At 38.2% G+C, this 22936-nt stretch overlaps 4 protein-coding genes and 1 non-coding gene across 5 annotated transcripts; 1 reads left to right on the forward strand and 4 right to left on the reverse strand.

The window, feature by feature from the left end:
• Nucleotides 1-320: 320 nt before the first annotated feature.
• On the reverse strand, nucleotides 321-3270 carry LOC126790869 (uncharacterized). Its single transcript, XM_050517229.1, has 2 exons — nucleotides 2322-3270; nucleotides 321-1863 (listed from the first exon to the last, which is right to left on the reverse strand). The coding sequence occupies exons 1-2, from the start codon at nucleotides 3012-3014 to the stop codon at nucleotides 565-567; spliced, it is 1992 nt and encodes a 663-aa protein (XP_050373186.1). The 5' UTR covers nucleotides 3015-3270; the 3' UTR covers nucleotides 321-564.
• Nucleotides 3271-5811: 2541 nt separating this feature from the next.
• On the reverse strand, nucleotides 5812-8526 carry LOC126789892 (glyceraldehyde-3-phosphate dehydrogenase). The gene is made up of 11 exons (XM_050515966.1): nucleotides 8406-8526; nucleotides 8264-8287; nucleotides 8042-8142; nucleotides 7838-7953; nucleotides 7637-7736; nucleotides 7116-7262; nucleotides 6973-7033; nucleotides 6789-6886; nucleotides 6533-6675; nucleotides 6344-6427; nucleotides 5812-6206 (listed from the first exon to the last, which is right to left on the reverse strand). Exons 1-11 carry the CDS (start codon nucleotides 8407-8409, stop codon nucleotides 6074-6076), a joined length of 1011 nt encoding a protein of 336 aa, XP_050371923.1. The 5' UTR covers nucleotides 8410-8526; the 3' UTR covers nucleotides 5812-6073.
• A 4310-nt stretch (nucleotides 8527-12836) lies between these two features.
• LOC126791451 (uncharacterized) lies at nucleotides 12837-14459 on the forward strand. Its single transcript, XM_050517903.1, has 3 exons — nucleotides 12837-13049; nucleotides 13662-13750; nucleotides 14122-14459. The coding sequence occupies exons 1-3, from the start codon at nucleotides 13023-13025 to the stop codon at nucleotides 14270-14272; spliced, it is 267 nt and encodes an 88-aa protein (XP_050373860.1). The 5' UTR covers nucleotides 12837-13022; the 3' UTR covers nucleotides 14273-14459.
• Nucleotides 14460-15102: 643 nt separating this feature from the next.
• Nucleotides 15103-15205, reverse strand: LOC126793001 (U6 spliceosomal RNA). Its single transcript, XR_007671989.1, has one exon. It is a non-coding gene; the product is annotated as a U6 spliceosomal RNA (small nuclear RNA).
• A 4105-nt stretch (nucleotides 15206-19310) lies between these two features.
• LOC126791346 (serine/threonine protein phosphatase 2A 59 kDa regulatory subunit B' eta isoform-like) lies at nucleotides 19311-22827 on the reverse strand. Its single transcript, XM_050517784.1, has 3 exons — nucleotides 22608-22827; nucleotides 20777-22447; nucleotides 19311-20158 (listed from the first exon to the last, which is right to left on the reverse strand). The coding sequence occupies exons 2-3, from the start codon at nucleotides 21992-21994 to the stop codon at nucleotides 19844-19846; spliced, it is 1533 nt and encodes a 510-aa protein (XP_050373741.1). The 5' UTR covers nucleotides 21995-22447; nucleotides 22608-22827; the 3' UTR covers nucleotides 19311-19843.
• Between the last annotated feature and the right edge of the window lie 109 nt (nucleotides 22828-22936).

Below are 22936 nucleotides of genomic sequence, written 5' to 3' on the forward strand. Positions count from 1 at the left end.
AGTCAATTCCAATATATTTCTTAATAAAGCCCAACGGACCTCATCATTTAACTATGCCAAGCCTAAGTGGCATATTTCAAAGTGGGGTGTAGTTCGACTGTGAGAGTTTTTTTTAGGTTCCAATACATGCCATCTCTTGAACTGTTGATTCAGATCATGATACAGGATGTAGTTTTAGGTTCCACAGCTATATCATTCCAATTCTATAAACTTTGATTCAAATCATGAAAGAGCGTTACTCATTTTAAGCAACATTTTTGATTCAGAAGTTCTATGAACTAGGAATCTCAAGTATCGACAAAACTATATATAGCTAAAGCTGTATTGTACTATTGTATGCCTGCTTGTATTGATCATGTTGATCGATAAGGATACAATAGGTGGACAAGCTCACAGCAACTAATATGCAATTAGAGAGGTATTACAGCACATGTTATCTATATTGAGAGAAAGAACCAAGAAACAAATATATAAAGAGAAGAACTTCTGAGAGAACTCATTAAATTCTTCTCTATCTATAGGTGCAAGTGTAACCAAGAACACTGACTCGTTTGTACAGTCTGATCAAGCAACCAAAGAACTGGAGTGCTTGTAGCTCCGAGTTGACCATGTAGAGCCAATTGATTCTTCAGCCTTCACACCTTGTGCACCAACACACAAATACTGGTTTATTACCTTCCTGTTGAAGGAACCTTCTTTGAAGTTCCCTATTGGTGATTTCCCATTTGAGCGAGATAGTCCTACACTGCCCACACCCTTCTCGTTGTCGACGAAGGCAGGTGAAGACATGGTGGATGATCGTGACAGAGGACTTGCATTTGATTGAGCTGGAAAACCGAAATGAGGCACTGCTTGAATCACACCATGTGTTAGACCAGCAGTATATTTCATCTTAGTGTAAGGGCTTGGAAGATAAGTCCTGGCAGAAAGTATCCTTTTGTTGTTGGGAAGGGATGAAGATTTCGAGTACATCTGCCGAAGTGGGATTGGATTGTCTTCCAAATCTGTAGATGGACAATACGAGTCCAAGGAATCAGTATCTCCCAAGTCTCTGCTAGATTCCTTTCTTTCTTTCCTCCTAGGCCATTGAAGAAGATACTTGAGGCGCCTTGCAGCATTATTTACAGAACCATATTTCTTGTTGCTTACCAAGTTGGGTGAATCAACCCGACTTATTTCGCCTGAGCACCTACTGAATTGTAGACATGACTGATCAACACCACTGGCATCAGAAACATTATCAATGCCTGTGTATAAGAATATCTCTGCATCAGGGATTCGGAAAGATGTTCCAGGACTATTCCCAATACCATGGATTTTCAAATGAGAAACCAATGCATTCCTAGCTTTATGATCTCGACAGTTGGTGATTCCTCCAGCTGAAATCAACTGCCTGATCAAAAGTTCAGAAGATGGTGACTTTGGCCTTCGCTTAAGAATATCCAACGGGGTCATGCCATCACCATCACGGATGTTCAGATCGATTGATGGAACAGTCATGAGGAGTTCCACCACACTAGACTGTATGTTCTCACCTACAGCTATGTGAAGAGCAGTCCTCCCATTGTTGTTCCTACCATTAACGATGTCTTGTATGTTCAGAATAGCACCACACACTAATTGCTTGATGAGCTCAATCTGTTTGTCCACTCTCCGAAAACCAGGAGCTCGGAAACCAGCCACTGCCATATGTAGAAATGTATCTCCAAAGTTGTTCGATAAAGAGGCTAACGAAGGAGATGCACCAATTAGAACTTCCACCACAGCTAAGTGACCCCTGTAAGCGGCGACATGTAAAGCTGTATTCCCTTGACTATCTACAAAGGTGCTGATATCAAAGGATCCTATTAGATACTTAACCACCTGCATATAAGAATACCAGTTTTTGTTGTTAGCAACAACCTAATGCTCCAAGAAGACTTTGAAAACCAGTCATCAGTAACAATGTGAGATCTGGGTCCTGCATGTGCATCATGAATAATATATCCTAGGTTCAAATCTAAGAAGCAGAAAACAATAACAATGAAAACAAAATTCAGAGGAGTCTAGCATGAACATCTTGGAGCCAACAATTTATGCATGTAAACTAGAGCCAATCTAACAATGGCTAAGCATTTAGCCCTTTAAATTAACTTCAATTTAGGGTCACTCCGTTTGCTTTAAGCCTCAAATAGAAAAGAGTTACCAAATTATTCCTAATCTATAAACATTTCTTCATCAACAATCTAGTAATGACCAAAAGTATCATATCTAAAACTACTATCCATTACTATAATTTCTAAAGAGTCAAATGAAGTCAAGCAATGAAACAAGACCCTCACCTCAATCTGCCCTCTACCCGAGGCAGTATGCAAGACAATAGAGCCCTGAGCATCCCTATAAGCCAAAACATCACCACAATCCCCAACCAACTCCCTCAAAACCTCCAGATTCCCACCTCTCGCCGCCGCATGAACCGCCCTGTTCATCATCTCCCACTTAAACTCCGACCTACTCTCCTCCACCTCCCCATTGCCTTCACCAAACCTCGGCGACACCGAAAAATCCAACAGCAGCCTGAAAACCTCAGCATTCCTACTCCTCGCTGCAGCATAGAAGATATCAGTCACACCATACTCTCCCTCTCCAAACACCAAAAGAGGGTCTCTTCCCAGCAACTCCTTAACAAACGCCAGGTCACCGGCTGAGGCGGCGGTGTAGAGCAGCCAGCCGCCGTAGCCGGCCCTGATCAGAGAGTTGTGGCCACTCTGCGTCTGGCACTCGTGGAGAAGCCTCTTGGCGACTTGGGATCGGCATTTCGCCACGTCAGTGAAGTGAGCCTCGTCGTCCCACACGGTCTCGAGGCGGCGGATGCGGCGGAGGGACGTCAGCTTTATGAGGAGGTTGGTGTCGAGGTGAAGAAGCTCGCTGACAAGGTCGTAGTGGCCGTTCGCTGCTGCCCAGTCAATAGGCGACGCGTACCACCACTGGTCGCCGGTACTCTCCCACCGGAGAGGGAAGTAAGACGGCGGCATCGTAACGCCGGAAAATGAAATTGTAAATAGTATCAACTCACACCCTCACAGAGAAGTTCATGAGGTGAAACTGGAAAGTGATCAAGAAACTTGCTTTCTTGAATGGGAAAGTTGAGGAAAGCTAAAGCTTGACGCTTTTTGGAACCCAGTACAAGAATCAAGGTACTGAATAAGAAAAGGGAGTTTTTAGACAGAACCCAGTAGAGTTAAAGTTGAGAACTTGCGGTTTAAGGAAGAGAGGCCATTGTTGCAGAGAGAAACATACTACTATTTAGAGGAGAGGAATGAGTGAACGTAGAGAGGAAGTGAACAAGATTCAGAGAAGATAACCACTTGATTAATTTGTTGATGATTATTTTGGAGGGATGATTTTATATGGTGAGAGAAAGACAGAAAGTTGGAGACAAAAGCATAGAATGATATAGATTCCGTTGAGACTTGAGAGCCCGTGAAACAGAAAGCTCAGTATAGTAAGAGTGAGGAGTTTAAACTGTAGAAACAAGGAGAGACGGATCAAACTAGGTAGTTTATGGTTTTAAAGTTTAATGGGGTTTTCTTCTGTTAGTTTAGTAAATGGGATATCAAGGAGAAAGGGACTGGCGGTGACGGTTGAGTTGGTTGCCACCGTACGTTGATTTTTTAAGAAACGGCTTTTATAATAAATTCCATAACTTTTCATGTAATCACAAAGAGTTAAGAGATTCGGAAATTATACATTAAGGTAGTGAATCAAGTGAAAATTTGTTACTTTTTAGTTGTAGATCCATCGGTAACATGTGTTTTTTTCGGTCTTCATAGAGATGAGTCTAGATTCGATCATACAATTGATAAGTAAAACTAAACCAACGATAACTCATTGCATTGTGTTTTCTACTTCTCTATCACTATCAGATTCGATGATTCACAAATATTATAGGTAAAAGTATAAGCCAATGATAATTCATTCCACTGCATTTCCTGCGTGTATTGTGGTAACAAAAGGTGGTGTTCGAACAGAGTTATAATGTTAGACAACTACAACTGATCTACCATTTGCGTAAATTTTGTAGTAACATGTGTAAAAATGATGCAGATTGAGATTTGCACTAGATGCAAGAAAGATGGCCAAGGTTATAACTTATAAGAAGCAGAATGATCTATTAAAGATAATAGCAGGTTGATTCACATGCCTCTAGGGATGAGGAGTAGTCAATTTTGTACCAATTTGTTAATGCATTGGGCAAGTGATTGTTTGTTGTTGTAGGGCATATACAAATAATACAACTACAACTAGAGAAGGATAATCTTGTGTCCGCTAATGGTTGAACTTATTATCTGGCTGGCTTGATGTGGAAGGAAAACTAATGCCTCTTTTATTATATCTATAAAACAAATTGAGAGGAGAAATTTTTAATAACACGTGACAATGTATAGTGGTTCTCATTACCTGTTATATTTCGACACGTGGATTTATTATACTAAAATTACAATTTAACATAGTTTTATTATTTATAAAATGACCTTTGAACTAGGATTTCGGGTTAGGTTTAGAATTTAAGAATTAGAGTGTAGGGTGTAGAGTTTTAGAAAGAAACTCAAAATAATATTTGACAAAATAACTTAAATATAATTTTTCCAATTAAATCTCGCACGTTAAATTGTAATTTTTTAATGATAAGACTATTAGACATTGACATGTAGCGTGGCACTGCAAAATTTCTCTATCGGGAGGCATGTACAAAACTTGATTAGTTGATTATGATCTATGGATGCATATATCTACAAAGAGATGCATAGCTGTTACGTCAATGACCATTCGAGCAAGCACATTGGATTGTGCTATTTTGCATCAATTACCAAGCTTTTGCCACTTTCATATCAGTATTGGCTGTATTGCTATAAACCCAAAGTTGCCAAGATATTTGATAACATTATTAATGGCGAGTCGATATGCTGCCACTTGTCATCAAATCCGGTTTCAATTTTTCATGATGCCACTAAATTTTCCAAAGGGGTGGCCTGTAACCTTTCTCCAAATTGCTACATTTGATGCAATGTGTCTCTAAAATTCACAAGTTGTAACAGAGTTCTCCAAATGACCCTCATTTTCAAGGTTGTACGGATAGATCAGGTAGTTACTGGTAAACTAGTTGGGTTTTACCTCATTTTCCCTCAATTTTCTACTTTACTACCTCATCAAAATACTTTGGATCGCCTCTCCAACAAAGTTTCCCACTTTGCAAGCCTTCTTACTACAATGATCAATCAATATCTATCAACAAAGTTGAAGATGAATGCATACTTCCAAGGATTCTTAAAAAGAGCAATGAGGAATGGATTGGCTTTGGCAAGGACTTGTTGGAAATGGGTGACGAACACTAGTCAAGGCTCGATCGATCTACGTGTCACTCACAAATAGACAATAAGGAAAAGAAGGGCAGGTGGTCTCATGTCATGTCGCACATCGTTGGCCTAATAGTCGTATGCTAGTACTGTTGTGGAGCCTCGTCACTGCGGTAATGGCCACTTCCAGACAAGGGCTTATCGCAGTTTCTTGGTTTCATCATCCCTTTTGGATCACGGCAAAGTGGGCAAACATTGATAACTCCCTTTCTTTCTTTGTTTTATGGATCAAGGGATGCTCATATTCAAGAGTGACAAACACAAGCATCCATTGAGGAGCTGTTCATTGGTACAGTCGCCATGTCAAAGTGACCAAAGTAACTCTAGGCTTGTGACCAATTTGAAGGATTCAACAAGGGTTGGCCGCTACGTTCGCAGAGCATTGAAATAGCATTAACAAAGGAAGATTAGAATATGACAGAAAGCCCCATCAACTTTTTGCTTTATATCAAAAACTAGCAAAGCTAAAGTACAATTTCTTGTTTCTTATGTTCGGAACCAGCAAAAAGGGGAGAAATCCGCAACTACAGTTCAACACAAAAAAATTGACAACCCCCCGAGGGATATGAACCCCCAGAGGACACAAAGATAACTCTTATTCAGATCCCAGGGACCTACACATTCTCGACTCAACTGAAACATGTAAAAGCAAAGCCTTATAAGATTCACATCAGAGCTTAAGCCTTGGCAATGTGCACAATCAAGTCGATCACACGGGAACTGTAGCCCCACTCGTTGTCGTACCATGACACAAGCTTGACAAAGTTTTCATTCAAAGCAATTCCAGCCTTGGCATCAAAGATGCTTGACCTGTAAGAGAACCAGACATTGAATAAGATAGCCGATAATACCACCACTGCAACTACATGATCGCTGGTTCATTCTTTAGGTTGAAGAATGTCACAAGCACTAAAATTGACACTTGAGAACCAGAGAATGACAATTACCTGTTGTCACCAATGAAGTCAGTTGAGACAACATCATCTTCGGTGTAACCCAAGATGCCCTTCATCTTACCCTCAGAAGCCTCCCTGTTGACACAGATATAAAGATAAAAACATTAGAACCAGGACGCGCATGGTGAATTCACAAAAAGACCAAGCTTGATTTAAACAACAAAAACTCGAGAGCCTTACTTGATAGCAGCCTTGATCTGTTCATAGGTTGCCTTCTTCTCAATTCTGACAGTGAGGTCAACAACTGAAACATCAACAGTGGGCACACGGAAGGCCATTCCAGTCAACTTTCCGTTGAGAGCAGGCAGAACCTTTCCGACGGCCTAAACATAACAAAGAAACAGGCAAACATAAATACAGCTTGCTAATAATGCATTCAACTTGAAAATGTATCAGCAATACTGAACAAAGCAGCCACACGAGAATCAGAAAATACCTTGGCAGCTCCAGTGCTGCTAGGAATGATGTTGAATGAGGCAGCACGTCCACCTCTCCAGTCCTTGGCTGATGGTCCATCAACAGTCTTCTGGGTGGCTGCAATACAAAGACACAAACAACTTCAATTAGCTTCAACACTACAATGAGCACATTCAGATATCTCAGTCAATGTGAAAACTCACCAGTGATGGAGTGAACAGTAGTCATAAGTCCCTCAACAATTCCAAACTTGTCGTTGATAACCTAGGCAACAAAACAATAAAACAAGATTAAATATACTAGCAACTGGCTCATTCGTTTAAACATAAGAGGCAAACAGACAGACCTTGGCAAGGGGAGCAAGGCAGTTGGTGGTGCAGCTAGCGTTGGAAACAATGCACAGGTCGGACTTGTACTCGTGCTCATTGACACCCACAACAAACATGGGGGCATCCTTACTTGGGGCAGAGATTACAACCTTCTTGGCACCTCCCTGATCACACAAACACCGCATGTTAATTCTATATGCCAAAACGCAGATGCAGAACAACCAATACGAGTATCCACAAGTAAGAAGCATGAGTTAAACCACAGCTAATCATACTATAGTTTAATCAAGTACAAATATAGAGCCACCCAAACCATTACAAGTACCTATTCTTACTGCATTTATCACACACTATGGTCACACTGACAGTGCTCGTGCTACAACCAATTCTTAATAATTACTCAAAACAATATATCAAGTTATTAAAAACCACAAATAATTCTCAAGTATCAAATCCTAGAAGCAGTCAAATATAACAAAGCAGGTCAACTCATTCATAATGAAGTGAAATTAAATGAAAAATGGTAAAGAGAGCTGACCTTCAAGTGAGCGGCAGCTTTGTCCTTGTCAGTGAACACTCCGGTGGACTCGACAACGATATCGGCACCAACTGAACCCCATGGGATCTCCTCTGGGTTTCTGTAACAAGCGATTACAATCAATTCAGCTCCTGGATCTAGAACCACATCAACTACAAAATCAACTCAAAGCTACTCAACAACTAAGAGATCCATCACTACCTGAGACCGAAGACGGCGACTGGCTTCTCACCGAAGAGCAGAGTCTTCTCATCCTTGACCTTGAGCTCATGGTGCTTCCATGGTCCATGAACGGTGTCATACTTAAACATGTAGGTCTAAAACACACAACAAAAACCGCACCGATCATCAGTATTATCACTAAATTAAAGCTCGAAAACTCCGAAAACTAAGATCAACACTCACCATGTAGTCGGTGGTGATGAATGGATCGTTAACGGCGACGAGCTCAACATCGTCCCTCTGTAGGGCTACCCTAGCAACCAAACGTCCGATTCTTCCGAATCCTACACCATTTTTATCATTTTCATCCGATCAAAAATCAAAAATTATAAACAGAAAATCAAATATCAGATCTAGATCAAACGAAAGTAGCGATTTCACAGAAAGAAGGATCGGGATTCTCACCGTTGATTCCGATCTTGATCTTGGCTGCTCGATGATAACAAGAACAAGAGCTCGATCAGTATACAAACAAAAAAAACGAAAAAATAATAATAAATCAATGGAAAAAAAGAGAAAAAGATGGTAATAGAGCTTGGATTATTACCCATGGAGATTGATTGAGAGAGAGTTCTGGTTTTGAGTTTGAGGAAGTAGATGAGGGTTTTGGGAGTTGGTTGTGGGAGATGAGAGTGATGATGAGTGGGTTATATATGCAAAACAGGGGCAAAAGAGTAAAGTGGCGAGTGAGTGACTGTGGAGCAGTCACGTGCGGAGGTTTTTCTTGGAGGAAAAGAAAGGGGAATCTGCGCCGCTGATTTGGATTACGGCTTCTCGCTACCCGCTGATATACGACCAAGTGCCGCCGGTGGTTATTTTTGGGAATATACTGGGAAATATTCTGGAGGACGTGGTGAAATTAGGAAAGAAAGTGGCGAATTGGGAGTTGCCTTGTGGTGAGCTCACGTGAGATTGTTGTCGGTCTAAAATTCAACTTACTGCTCACGAACTTCTCGATGGTTCTATAGACTTTGCAACCACTTTTACTTTTTCGCACACGGGAAAAAATCTCGGGTTATTAACCTCTTTCTGGTGGGGAGAGAGTTAACTAGATTTTTTTACCGTATCTAAAATCTTGAAGTTAATTATCTAGAATTCTAGTAGGTGGATAATTATTCGGTGTACCCGGAACACCACATGGCACTGTCATATATTGTAATGTACTAATCCAATTATATTATTTTACGATGTGGTATAACCAATCATAAATATATATACAGTAAAAAATGTATTAATAACATTAAATATGTATGACATGTAGACTATATATCAGGTACATATAATAATTTTTCCTGATAGAGTAGTGGGTCTTATACTATGCACCTAACAGACGTACTTTTCGACAAACAAAATAGGTAATTTTTCATTGTGAATCTCAAGCAGTTATTAGATAAATTTTTAGATGATATAATGATATTGCAAAAAAATTTTGGCTAAATCAAGTCTCGAAAATTATCAGGACATTGTCGTATTTGACTAACCCCATCCCCAAGCATTAACAACTTCTCTTGATAATCACCAAAGTTTTTAGATTCTAGTCTTAGTCTTGCCATAACATAATTTCTTTTTTTATTCTCTTAGGTAAACATATCATGTGAATGACATGTGATTCAGGTTGATTCGAAGTTCTTTGTGGATAAACATTTCCAAGCATGGATCAAATTGAACTCAACTCATATTTTTCTTGTGAAAAGAAACTTCGATAGTTGGAAATTTCTGGAAATTTTTCTCATGTATAATAATCTCATGTTCAGATGTAGGAATTAATTACAAACGAGTAATGAAGAGATGTTAGAACCAAATTGAAGTGTGAAATGTTTGAGAGATTGAGATTCTATCATCAATATGCAAACAGATTACATTTCAAAATCAAGTTGCCGCACTAGAGCTAGAAATGTACCATGAACCAGTCACTAAAAGACTATTCAATATTTCAATTTCTTATGCCCCACGAAAGAATATGAGAGATTGTTGATGTCTTGCTTTTTGCTATGAATGATGATGATGCATGTATCGACATCTTTAGGCCACATACTACGCCCATTTTAGATATTATCCACATATTTATTTTGTTCATCAGTCTTGACATTTAAATACTTCAAATGACATCATAGAAGAGTCTGAGTAGACTTGGAGAGAAAGCACGGTTCATATATGCTATAATATTTTGGTTTATTGTTAATTTTCAACTAGGGAAGGTGAAAGTCTATTCGAACTCTAATACAAAAAGCGAATTCAAAAGCTGCCGTTGAAGACATGACAAATATTTGCAGCTCATGTGATTTAGGTCCGTTGAATAATTGATCAAAACAATTAACTAGATTGCAAGTCTTGACTATACGAAAGAATTAAAAGTAGAGAATTTGAACAACAATCCTAGTATCCTACAAAAAATTAAGCCAAGAGTCACAGGTGACGACTAAAATAATCAGCAGGTTTAGAAATATGAATCGACTTTGTTATACATAGTTCGTTCTAGGTCTATTGGCGTAACATGGTTACCTCTTGTGTACTTGGTCTTGTCTTTCAAAGGTGCATGCGCACATAACTAGTTTTTGTTAATATGTTACCATAAGAGTCCCAAAAGAAACCAATATAATACGTTCGTGCTAGGGTAATGCCAAGTGTTTATTAATTGTCAGTTGCCACATAATGCAAAACAATTAGAACATAGAAGCGTGCGAATTGTTGAACAAATTATGTTGACATTGCCCAAATAATAGGTCTATAAAGTGCAATGTGCATGCCTCTTAGGCATTAGCTTAACACATATATAGAATATGCAACTACAACTTAGGCGTGCAGGAAACATGAAGTCACCAACAAGAAGCATGGATTGATGATCGAATGGTAGGTAGAAAGTCAACTTAATATATATGCATCTTCATCATGCAAAGCACAAGTACAGGTATCCATGAAACTATGATAGAGTACTGATGCTTCATCTAATTGTCAACTCACTAAAACTCCAAAACTTCATCTGAACCAAAACTCAAATTAACATTGAAGGCCTGCAGGCAAAGATCCGATCTGGCTAGCTGGGTCAGGAGTCTGATCTGTCGAGATTAAATAAGTTACGGATCTGGTATATGAGTTATCAGATGCAAGAAAATATGATCGATCACTTGCAGACTGATCGACGAACATTATGAGCTTGCATGCGAAGGAATCTTGAAACATGTATATGAGTAAGTATGAAATCGAACACATGAGGACAGATGGGCAACAAGAGAGATATAAAAGCGAGAGAAACAAGTAGTGACTGGTGTGCATTGTTAGTTGGCTGGACTGGTTTGATTGTTTGTTCCTATTTGCTTATCACATTGTCGATTTGTTTTTGGGAGAATATGCACGGCAAGGAAGCAAACTTACAAGGTCAATATAGTAACCCCTATTTTGGTTTCTCCGACGTGCCAAATCTTGACATAGATCTCAAACGGATTATATATGTGCTGTTTGTGTCAAGGCTTTGTAGCTCTAGACTCGAAATTAACGACAAGAATGAGATATGATGAGTAATTCTTAGCTCAGGGTGTTTGTCACCTAAGAAAAGTTAATACAATGACAATGACTGTCTTTCCACACACCTAATATCATAACATGTGTTTCAGATGCGGGCGTCCGTACATAAGCTAAGGTACATATTTCTTTTTTTTTTATCAACTTTCCGATCGAGTTTTTACATTTCCACCGTTCAGCACTTAGATAATAACATATAGATCACCTATGAAAAATTTAAACTAATTTGTTAATCGTATATATATATATAGTCCATATCCAGAGTGAAGCTTCACTCTGAAATTATGGAGTGAAGTTCCAATTTTGGCACACTTTTCGGTCAAATGTTTTCACCATAAGCGATTCAATATTTAAATATGCTATTCAAGATCATCTATGCAAAATTTCATCTAATTCGGACATCGTTAAGGTATTGAAATTAGATTAAATAAATGAATGAATTAAAACTGTTCAACGTGAACCGTTCGTGTAAATCTCAATTTTGAAAGTTCAAACCATTGTCAAATTGGATGAAACTTTGTAGAGATGATCTTGAATAGCATACCTAAATATTGAATCGCTTATGGTGAAAAAATTTGACCGAAAAGTGTGCCAAAATTGGAACTTTACTCTGTAATTTCATAATGAAGCTTCACTATGGATAGAGACTATATATATATATATATATATATAACAAATAGTTGATGTGCCTTCTTTCAAGCAAATCAAGTCTTAATCGATGAAACTATCGAATACAAGAGCAAATATTTAACCAAAACCCTCTATGATAAACATCTAAAGTATGTCTCCAACTGATATCATACATTTCTAATACAAGTAGCAAGTCACCGACTCGCAAACGATGCTTTACCAGCTACTGCATTTCTTTATCATAGCGTCAACACAAAAGGATTACTTAACATGTTACTTGACTATTGCTAAGCAAAATCACCAATTGCACATTGTTCCTAATTCGTTGTTACTAAAAAATAAATCTAACAACACTCAACCTTCACACTATACTATAGTAAATCATGCATCAAAGTCGGGTTTGCCGGAGTTCCCTCTTAAATTATGTCAGTCCAACATATATTTCTTTGTGTTGCTAAAACTAAGAAGTGCGTGGGTCGGTGTCACAGCTCAATGCCCCCCCCCCCCCCACACACACACACACATTCTAGTCAATACCATTCCATTAATCACATTGTCCTTCAATTAGCAACCATTTCTATATAAACAAAAAAAATTGGCACCAAATTCTCAACCTAAACCTAGAACGGCCAAAGGCACACATGAGCTGACCCTTTCTGCTAATCAAAGTAATCAGAAACTTCTAACCACAAAGATTAGGAGTGCATGTGACGCTAATTATAATAGCCCATAAAACAGTTGGACGTCCAAAGCTGACCGCTGGTTTTTATTCCTTTCCTTTCCCTACACGCCTTCGAATTTTTCGGTTTGCATTCTCAGATTTTCTCGGGAGTCTAAATCCGCGTAGTATCAATTCTCAATAAATAGGGAGTGGAAACGTATTTCGTTTCCCTTGTTCAGCTCTTTCTCTCATTCTCTTCATCTTTTGTTCTTGGCCGGAGAAGAAAAGAAGAAGGGATTCATATTCTGAATCTGATCTCTTCTCCTCCTCTTGGTTTATTTCAGAAGCTTCATCATGGCTAGCAGATGGATCAGGCCCGAGGTACCCTTTCTGGTTTTCTTTCTGGTTGTTGTTCTATATATAAGACTCTTTGTAATTTGTTTGGTGTTTATAACATAGAATTCTTGGCTTTGGCTATATTTATGTCTTATTCTGTTATCTCGATCTTTGTTTTTTTATGAGATGCTGAAAATTTTATATTTGTCTTGTGTTGTCGTTTAAGATTTAACCATTGATGTAACCCTAGGTTGGAATAAAAATATATTTGAGAGGGTAAATCAGGTACTGGTTAATTAAGTTGTAGTACATGTAGACGTAGGGCCTTTGATTTGCTTAAATTGTTGTTATCTAATGGAAGCCGAGAACAGTGATTGATCTATCTAGCATCTAAGCAGCATGCCAGATTTCCAAATAAAATATGTTACGAGTCCAGGTTTCGTATTGATGGGGTGATTTGGGAGAAAGAATTTGAACGGTATATAGTTTAAAGAAAAACTTAGAGAATCAAATCAGAATGAACTTTGAATACTTCGAAATAAATCTGAATCTCAGAGCGGCCTTATGTATGATATGAAATGTTCTGTATAGTATGATCTGTTGTGTTTTTCTTTTTGGTGGTTTATTTGATCTGTTCTTCATGATTGATATTTGTAGGTGTACCCACTCATACCACCAATTGGTTTTGCTGTTGGTCTTTGTGTGTATCAACTCGTTAGAAACATCACCGGCAACCCTGAAGTGAGGTACGTATATCAGTTACGTATACATTATACTGTATTTGGCACAAGAAAAAGTGGTGCTACCAATCTGAAATAGCCTAGTAGATGCTTTTGCAAGTCAACATGTAAATCGTATTCAGGTAGCTTAGTGCCGCAGAATGATATACTTAAATATGGTTGGAGTGGATTTAGTTGACATTTATAGGATGACAAGAATAAAGACATTACGATTCTGCTTCATCACAGTGATTATGATACATCCTATCTAACATCTTGCAATTTTTTCAATGAATTAGGCCTCATTCTTGAATTCAAATCTGTCTTTCAAAGACCGTAGAATAACGATAAATTTGTGATGTACAGTATAACTAATTCTCAATGTCTGCTTGTTGCAGGGTTTTAAAGGAGAACAGAGCTGCTGGAATTCTAGACAACTTTGAAGAGGGTGAGAAATACAAGGAACATGCATTTAGGAAGTTTGTCCGCAACAAGAACCCCCAGATCATGCCATCCATCAACAAATTTTTCTCAGAACCAAACATATAAAACAAACCATGAGATTCGTCCTGAGATTTTCACAGATTCAACTGTTGAAATTTGTTTCGCAATATAGGACCAATACTTGTTCCTATGAAGGGTTATGAGACAATTGTAATACACTAAAACTTTCTCAGCTGTTGGGGGTATGAGTTTGCCTCATTGCTAAATAAAGTTCAGTAAAATTTTTCTAACATATGGTTCCTCGTTCAGTGTTAAAATGACTTAATTTTAGGGGCTCATTGTATGAAGGCTATAATCAAGACTTAGTAGTCACATGATAGTTCAAGCTTCAGGTTTATATAAGCCGCAGTGTTAATTTGACTACAGTTATTTAACGAACACCCTTTCATTGGCAAAAAGTAGAATGCTAGATTTCTAGGAGCAGCATTGTCACAGAAATCGCATTTATCAATAACATTCTGGGAAATTCGATATCTGCTGTAATTTCTTTTATCAAGCAGGAGAATTTATTTTGTGTTAAGTTCAAGGGCACAACTTTAGCAAGCCAACTTCTCGATAACTAATCTCTTTGACCAAGCAAAACTATATATACAGTGCTCAAGGGTACGGCTTTAGCTTGTTAATCGAAGTTACCGAAGTATGAGACTCCTAGTTCGTATGATCATCTCATTCATTTGCATTGATAATAAAGTTTTAGCTGTGTTTCGATCTAAGAAGACAAGCAGTAGCAGGCGATCAGTGGAAAATTTGCAGAAAAAAAGAGAGGGAGTTGGTAGAATCAGTTCGTATCATCATCTGCATTGATACTGAACTTTAAGCTGTGTTTTGATATAAGACGACGAGCAAGAGCAGGGAGATCTGTGGAAAATTGCAAAAAAAATTTGGACCATTTCTCGATTTATGCGTGTCATCCTTGCGCAGGGGCCATGCTAATCTTCTCTGTATCGTTCCAATTTTATCGGATGTCCCCGAAGGGACAAGCTCATACGGGATTCCAAGGTATATAAGGATTCGTCATTTGGCTACTTTTCCAATGTGGGATGGTTCTAACAAACTTAACTGCTTAATTGATTTCAAAGTGAAGGTGAAAAATAAGCATATAGTTTTAGCTGCATTCCCCTATTTGCCTGCAGAAACAATTGGTTCAAATCTAGTCATCTGACTTGGAAATACTGTTTTGGATCCTCATAATTTAAGCTGACTAAACATTCGACATTGAGAGTTTATCTCAAGTACTGAATGGTCCTTCCCCTCTTGTTCTCTTCTGGTCATTAGCCGATTAATGTTGCAACAGTTGGTATCAGAAACATATCTGGATCCCCATCTTGGTCTACCTAATTGGCCTAAATACAAGCCATGTTAAACTGTAAGGTGATCAATCAGACTGTTGTTGTTTTTTCATATATTGATAGTCTGGAGAGAGGCATGCAACTTGTTTAGCCTATTTAATTTCCCAGTGTTGCAGATTAGTTGATCAAAATTGGCTAGAGTGATTCTAACTGTAGGATTTAGTAAACAGTGATTACAGTTTGAGATTACGTTGCATTGGTTAGACTACTACATGCAATTTATAGTTTTATACATTAGACATATTTAAAATTAGGAAAGAATAAAAATGGATTGGAAAAATTGAGATATTTCTGTGCATCATCCATATATTGCTGCTGATACTCTGGTAGTAGTACCGCCAGTAGTTTTCGAATAGTTCATGGTAAACTGCTTCAAGCTTATGAAGATTGATGTCGTGATGGCTTTGGTTTGTTCTGATTTCCTGTATATTAATTGTAAGCTCGATTTCATATTGAAGCAGTACTTCATACATTCTTTCTCTTGTTTCGTATGGTCACTGATTAACGTGACAGCAGTTGATATCAGAATCTGGATCTTCATCTTGGTTTGCCTAAATTTGAGCCATGTTGGTTCTATAAACAACAATGTTATAAGTCAGAATGTTTTTTCACATCAGTGACCATTGCAGTTCATAACGAAAGAGGCATGTATATATTTAGCCTCAGGCCACGCCAATGTAATATTAACTAAATTCTTAGTGTTGTAAAGTAATAGATTAAAATTGGCTGGCTAGAGTGATTTTAAGTACTCTAGGATATTTAGTTTACATCGTAAGCTTAAATTGCTTTGGTTAGACTACAATATGCAATTTTTACATGTCAGTATTTGAAAATTAGGAAAATGAAGTTGAAATAGAATTTAAAAATCTTTGAAATATTTCTGTGCATAAACACATGGCATCTAACTCTGTAGTGCTGCTGATAGTAATACCTTTATGATGGCTTTGATTTGTTCTGATCTCTTGTAGATCAGTTGTAAGCTCAATTGCATATTTGAGCAGTATGGTATGACTAATGCAGAATTCTACACTGGTTCCATGTTAGTGTATCAAAATTTGGTCTAGTGGACTAAAACAACCATCAAACCAGATTCTTGTATATCAACTGTGATGCGGAGGGACAAGCATATGTGAGGGTCGATCAAGTTTATATAAAGAAGACTTTGCTGGAGGTGTATACATGTAGCTTCCTATTAAAGAAGTAGAAAGAGTAATAGAATCTCAACAATCCATCAACGGCGGTTAAGGTTTCTATGACGTTAATACTGGAAATATTGCATCTTCCTCAATTTGAAATTAATCGTATACACATGTAGCTTACTAGCTCTCAGTGTACTTTAAATTCTGTTCATATACTGATCAGTGATGATCTGATCTGACATGTATGTATATCACTCTTTTTCGATATAAATCTGGACTGATTCATCTATGCCTTCATTAAGGCTTGCGATGGCTGCTATTACTTTTAAACATCTATGGTTAGTCTTATTCATTCATTCCATTCATGACAAGTCATAGTATGTAACCTTCTGAATTCTGATTGCATTAAGCTGCATGTGTTAATCTCTTTATTAAACCTTCATCCTCAGATTGCTTGTTCAAGTAATTCAACAGTGAAGTTCAACAAAGTTCTTAAGGTTAGTTACATCAAGCTATATTTCAATGTAATCAATATCAAAGGATGAGTTCAGACATTTTATTCAATAAATGATTGAGAAAACTCGTACTAAAGATTAGAATCATCATTCTCAAAAAAAAGAAAAGGAAAAAAAAATTAGAATCATGGGGCGTACTAGGATATTGTGAAACCAAACACCAACCTCAGTTATGTTTCACGGTCACATACTGCAGTCTATATTAGCACTTGTATTCAAAGAAGCAAAGGCCAGAAGCTCCACATCACGCTCGCACATCTTCATGTGTTGCTTTTCCAAATTCACTTACACTTCAATACCTTCCCCCATTTCTAGTATCAATTAGAAAGATGCTATTTTTCAGCACACACTTAGCAATGGTAACCCAAATTGGCTTTCCCCAACCAAAGTCCGCTTCATAAACTGGAAACCTACACCAACTACTACATCTGTACACAACCAGATTCTGTATATTAAACGATTTCCTTGACTCTTTCATACACTCAACAAAGATTGAAGGCCCTTTTTTTTCAAACTTCTCCACATATGTACCACAAAGATGAGCCATCATCTCCTTCATTTGAGTCACCAACTCACGCAACTCTATCACACTTTCATCCTCAGCTGTGGACACTACGTAGAACCAAACCATGCTACCTACTGAGCTTTGCGGCAATGGAGGAACCATTCTACTCATATCCCTAATAATTCACTTCTTACTTCTTAGTGTTGTGGCTCACATTGATCATCCTCGTGAACCCTAATTTTCAAACGATGATAAGTTCTGATATGACAGCTGACGATGAAGACAAATTCCTATGTATCTCATTGGCCTAAGGTACAAATTATCAGAAAATACCTATGTATTTCATTCGCCTAAGCTACAAATTATCATTTTTCAGTAAGGACCACCATGCAAAATGATTCTTTTCTCTTCCACTATCTTCAATTGTCAATGCTAAGGTAAAAATTCATAATCACATCGAAAGGCCGAAGAGACAAACCTACCATTATATTTATAAATTATGTGATAGGAGTCATAGGACTTGGCAACAAGAATAAGCACTTGCAATAAAGAAAAATTGGTGGACTTCTTCCCGTGATCTAACAATCTTAGAACAAGCAAGGCAGTTGCAGCCATGGCTGTTCAGTTGCACTTGTTCGACTGTGGTGGACTGGTGGTACTGGTATATGCATTTCACACTAGATTGCAGATGCTGCAACAGTCTATTATTTCCTCGATGCTACAGCAGCACACGGTGTTGTTAAAAACATTAACACTGCCTAAGTTCAGCCTCTATATGTCAATCTAGAGGCATATGATTCGTCATGCCTTGTGCTATTTTGACAGAGGTTTGTGTTTGAATGCTTGAGGCATCCAGTTTAGCTATAGGCAAAGACAAAGCATCCGGGAGCATGTGTGTGGAGGATGGTTGTGTAAGCTATAACAGCTCTCACAAGTCTAGTAAAGAATACTAAAGATGCGAAAGTCAGTACTTGTCCTCAACTGTAATGTCTAAGATGGTTGATCCAATGGAAAGAATGGTCCACCTTTAGCTCAAATAAGGAATCTATCAAGGAACACGAACTTGGATTATGCCAAGAAACTGCATTGATATCTGGAAAGGTTGATTTTTCAAAGGTTCAGCAGTTGAGTCAGGTTCTCATAATATAACGTGCCGCAATACTTATAACAGATCCGATGACGGTATAGAGGCATTGATGAGCTTGGATGGAGAAGGCATGGATAAATTTCAACGTCATTCTGCAGTTTGCTTCACTGCCTAACTCCTAAGATTCAGCAACTAGGTTTTTGGTTCTCTTCCATTTCTATGGTTCAAGTAGTTCATAATTATTTTGTTCGCATTAAGAAAGTTTATCTACAGTCCTTGGCATATGTTCCCTGTCTCACTAGTCACTACTCTGCTTTCATCATACCTATAATAAAGTTGATTCTATTTTCTTCAATTATTAGTTCTAACTATTGACATCGAAAGTAAGAGGACATCACTGCGGAAGGAAACAGAAAATTAGAGGAAAACTTGCTTGCCATAGTTGACAAACAATAACATATATTCAAGTATTCAACTAAAGTAACATGTGGATAAATAGTATGTGTATAAAAAGAAAATCACACACAAAGTGGATTGTTTCTAACCAAAAAGAGTTTTTATAGTACATATGCATAATGAAATGGCACACTAAACATTTTCAACAAATACTTTGAACCGATGAAACAAAAATTCCAAGTGAATAAAATAGAATTACCTATATTTAGTGGCTTCTTCATGTTAACCTTTATAACCATCAACTATAGCACTATGTTCACCATCCTGAATGTGTAATGCAGCTTCTGTTTTATCTTGCATATGGTATCTGTGCAACTCCAAAATCACAAACTTCAATGTTGTCTCCGGAAGCTGAGGGTGCCAGTCTAAAAATAGAGGGGATGAACAGATGAGATTGTGGACCCATAAGTTGGTGTTTGACCTCTCAAATCACAGAACCACATATGATACTTCCTCCCAAACACCCAAAACAGCAATAAAAAAGTGGTATCAGCGGGCATGCTACAAGAATATATGGCTCTCTATCATTGAATTGAAGATGTTTGGACTGAGTTCAGGCAGGGAGCTACATCCCACAAACAGCTTTGGAAGCAGCAATGTCTTCTAAGCGCTTCCAGGTAGTTTCTTGTTTTCTCTTATTCTCCTCCATTTTTGCTTCATCTTCCTGAAATTTGAGCATACACTCCTCAACTAGCTCAGGATCAGCATCAGAGAAGATTTTGCGTATGTTCAGTGACAAGCTGTGGACTGCTTGGTTCCAGTGGCTTCGGCCATTCTTCTCCAAAGCAGGAAAAATAATGGGTAGTATGACATTACGGTTTTGTTTGATTAAGTTCTCTATATGTTCATTGTTCCACAAAAACAAAGCCCTCTCTGCCACCTGTAGAAGCAAAAGCAACATTCAGCTCAAGGTTTTGGTTTAGGAAGTATTGATGTCATTTCTACTCATCATAAACAAAATCATAATCCCAATTTTAACTACTGATCATCTTCCCAATCAGGTATACATACAAAAGAGATGAAGTGAACCAAAAAACTTTAAGAAATAATTGTTGCCGCCAAGTCCAAGAATATTTTCTTTGCTATGGTGAACAATATTCTAGAATATTTCTTGAACCATGACAATATATAGAGTCAACAACTGACAAGTCTACGATAGTCCCAAGTAAACAAGTCACAGGCAATTATCTGTCCTATCCCAGTAATAATGTTGAAAGCAGAAATGCAACACTGCAAGGGTTTACAAACATAAATCTCCTCGGAGTCATGGATATAAGGTTTATACCTCTACCAGCTCAGTACAACAACATAGAAGCAAAGTTGTTGGGGGCACAACGGTAAGAAAAACACATGGTCGCTCGTCGCTCCCAAAGGCATGTTTCCAGAAAATGAAAATAGTTTACTTGGCAGAAGAACTAAAATGCTTACTATGTCCAAACACACCTAATATAGTAAAGAATTAGAAAATAGTAAACTAGCTGAAGACACAAAACACTACCTGAAAGTGTGAACTGCTTAAGCAGCGAGCTATTTGGCGGAAGAGGGGTACCATACACCTTTGAAATTCTGCAGGCTGGGTTGCTTCTAAAATTTCCTCCAGCTCGCTTAGGAACATGACTTCCTTTGAACTACTAGTGATTGGCCAATACTTTAACAAGCCTCTTATAACGGTATCTGTAAGTTTGGAATCTTTCTCTACAAACTGAGTAATGCAATATGACACCTGCTGATGGTACATTGATAAGCATTTAGGTTTGTGAAGGGGGATTAGGGCCCGAATAAGAAAGAGTTTGTGCTCTTCTTTTAGTGGAAGAGCAAATCCATTGATTATACTGCCCAAAACCTCTAACATCTCAGCAATACCATTATGCTTTTCTGTTTCAAAAATGAAATGGAAGAATATGTTGTTTATCCCCTTTCTTATGAATGGACGATGCACCATAAACTTTCCATAGATACGATGCAGAATTGTTTTCAGATACTCCCTCTCCCTAGGATCCTCGGAATCAAAGAGATCCAACAACTTGAGAACAAATGACTGATCAATGTACCTCTTAGCCAACTTTGCATCTGTCTCAGGAGATGCAACAAACCTGAGAAAAAATTCATACACAATTTGTAAGTGTGGCCATGCAGGGTCCATCAAAGGCTCATCATCCTCCATATCGAAAGATTCCAAAACCTTGTTCTCACGGGGTTGTGGAGCAAGTGACCTGAACAAATTCAAACTGACCATCTTTACAGCCTCTTGAATGATAGCTTCACTAAACTTTCCACTCGCAGAACTAACATGATCCACCAGCTCAAGCAATGTCTGCCGTTTGATGTCTTTTTCCTTCAGATGCTTTGCTGGGTCAGTGAAGTCAAACACAGCACAACACAAGTTCAGCTTCTTGATAAACAATACCTGCTTCTCGGAGCCTGGCACATCCCTAAATGCCGGCAACGCTTCATAAGAAGCAGTAACAGAACTACCATTTAGCTTCGAATTTACAACTTGGGGGGGCTTACTTCCACCAGGATTTGCGAAACGAGAAGCACCATCGAGATCCAGAATAGGTACGCTGTTAGCGTTTATTGGCCTATCACTTGCTAAGTCACTCTTTTTTGAAATGGCTGAAGCAGTTAATGAAGATGCAGATGCACCCCCCAGTTCTCGATTGTCAGCTGATTTCGAGGGCTTCCTTGGAAGCTTACCAAGTATCTGCTTGATCATGACTTGACTTACAAAATGACCACAAACACAAATCTTATCAAACCCAGCAGGCTCCTCCAAACCAAAAACCCAATCCACTCCTTAAATCAAACAGCCATACCCCCCAATACAAGCAAACTATTTCAGTCAATAAACAAACCCAACCTATTCCAAATTGAACACCCAGACAGAGACGCCCATTTCCATAAACTCAATCCCAGAACCAATAATCAAAGCAAGCACAAGCCTTGTAATTGATGCATCACACTCTCTCTCTCTCACTCTCTGAGTCAAACCCAGAAGCAGAAACACCTCAATAAGTCAAAACCCAATAACAAGGTCCCAAATAATAAGTAAAACACACCACAAGCTCTTATCTTTAATCTTCTTCCAGCTGAGGCAAAGGTTGAAGACCCTTACCAAAATCAGCAGCTACCCAAGTTGGCTCAGTGTCTGACACGATCTGGGTGCGATCTGAAACACAAATATTACATCCCACATCAACGAAACAACCAAATGAATAAAGCACAAATCACATAAAGTAAAAGCCAACAGCTTTACAAGCCAAAAGTAAAAGAAAACAGAAACAAACATAGATAAACAGATGACCCAAAAACGAAAGCTTGAAACTTACAGAAGCAGAGTGGAAGAGAAGCAAGAAAGCTTGGTTCTTTGGGGGTCAGAGAGAGAGAGAGAGAGAGAGAGAGAGAGAGAGAATGAGGAAGAAGACAAGGTGACCACAACAGCCCTGAAGAACAAGAGGCTTTTGACAATGTCACATTCAATATTTTATATAATTAAAGTTTTAAACTTTGAGTGAGTCTCAGACAAGGTAAAGAAAAGAATAGGAAGGAGATAGAACTCATAGAAGTCGGAGGAAAAGAGAGAAGAAAAAGGTGGAGGCTTTCACTTTCCAATCCCAATAACCACATAAGTGAGCTCAGAGTTTGGATTAGAGGATAT

This window comes from Argentina anserina, chromosome 4, assembly GCF_933775445.1.
Source record: "Argentina anserina chromosome 4, drPotAnse1.1, whole genome shotgun sequence".
Lineage (NCBI taxonomy): Eukaryota > Viridiplantae > Streptophyta > Magnoliopsida > Rosales > Rosaceae > Argentina > Argentina anserina.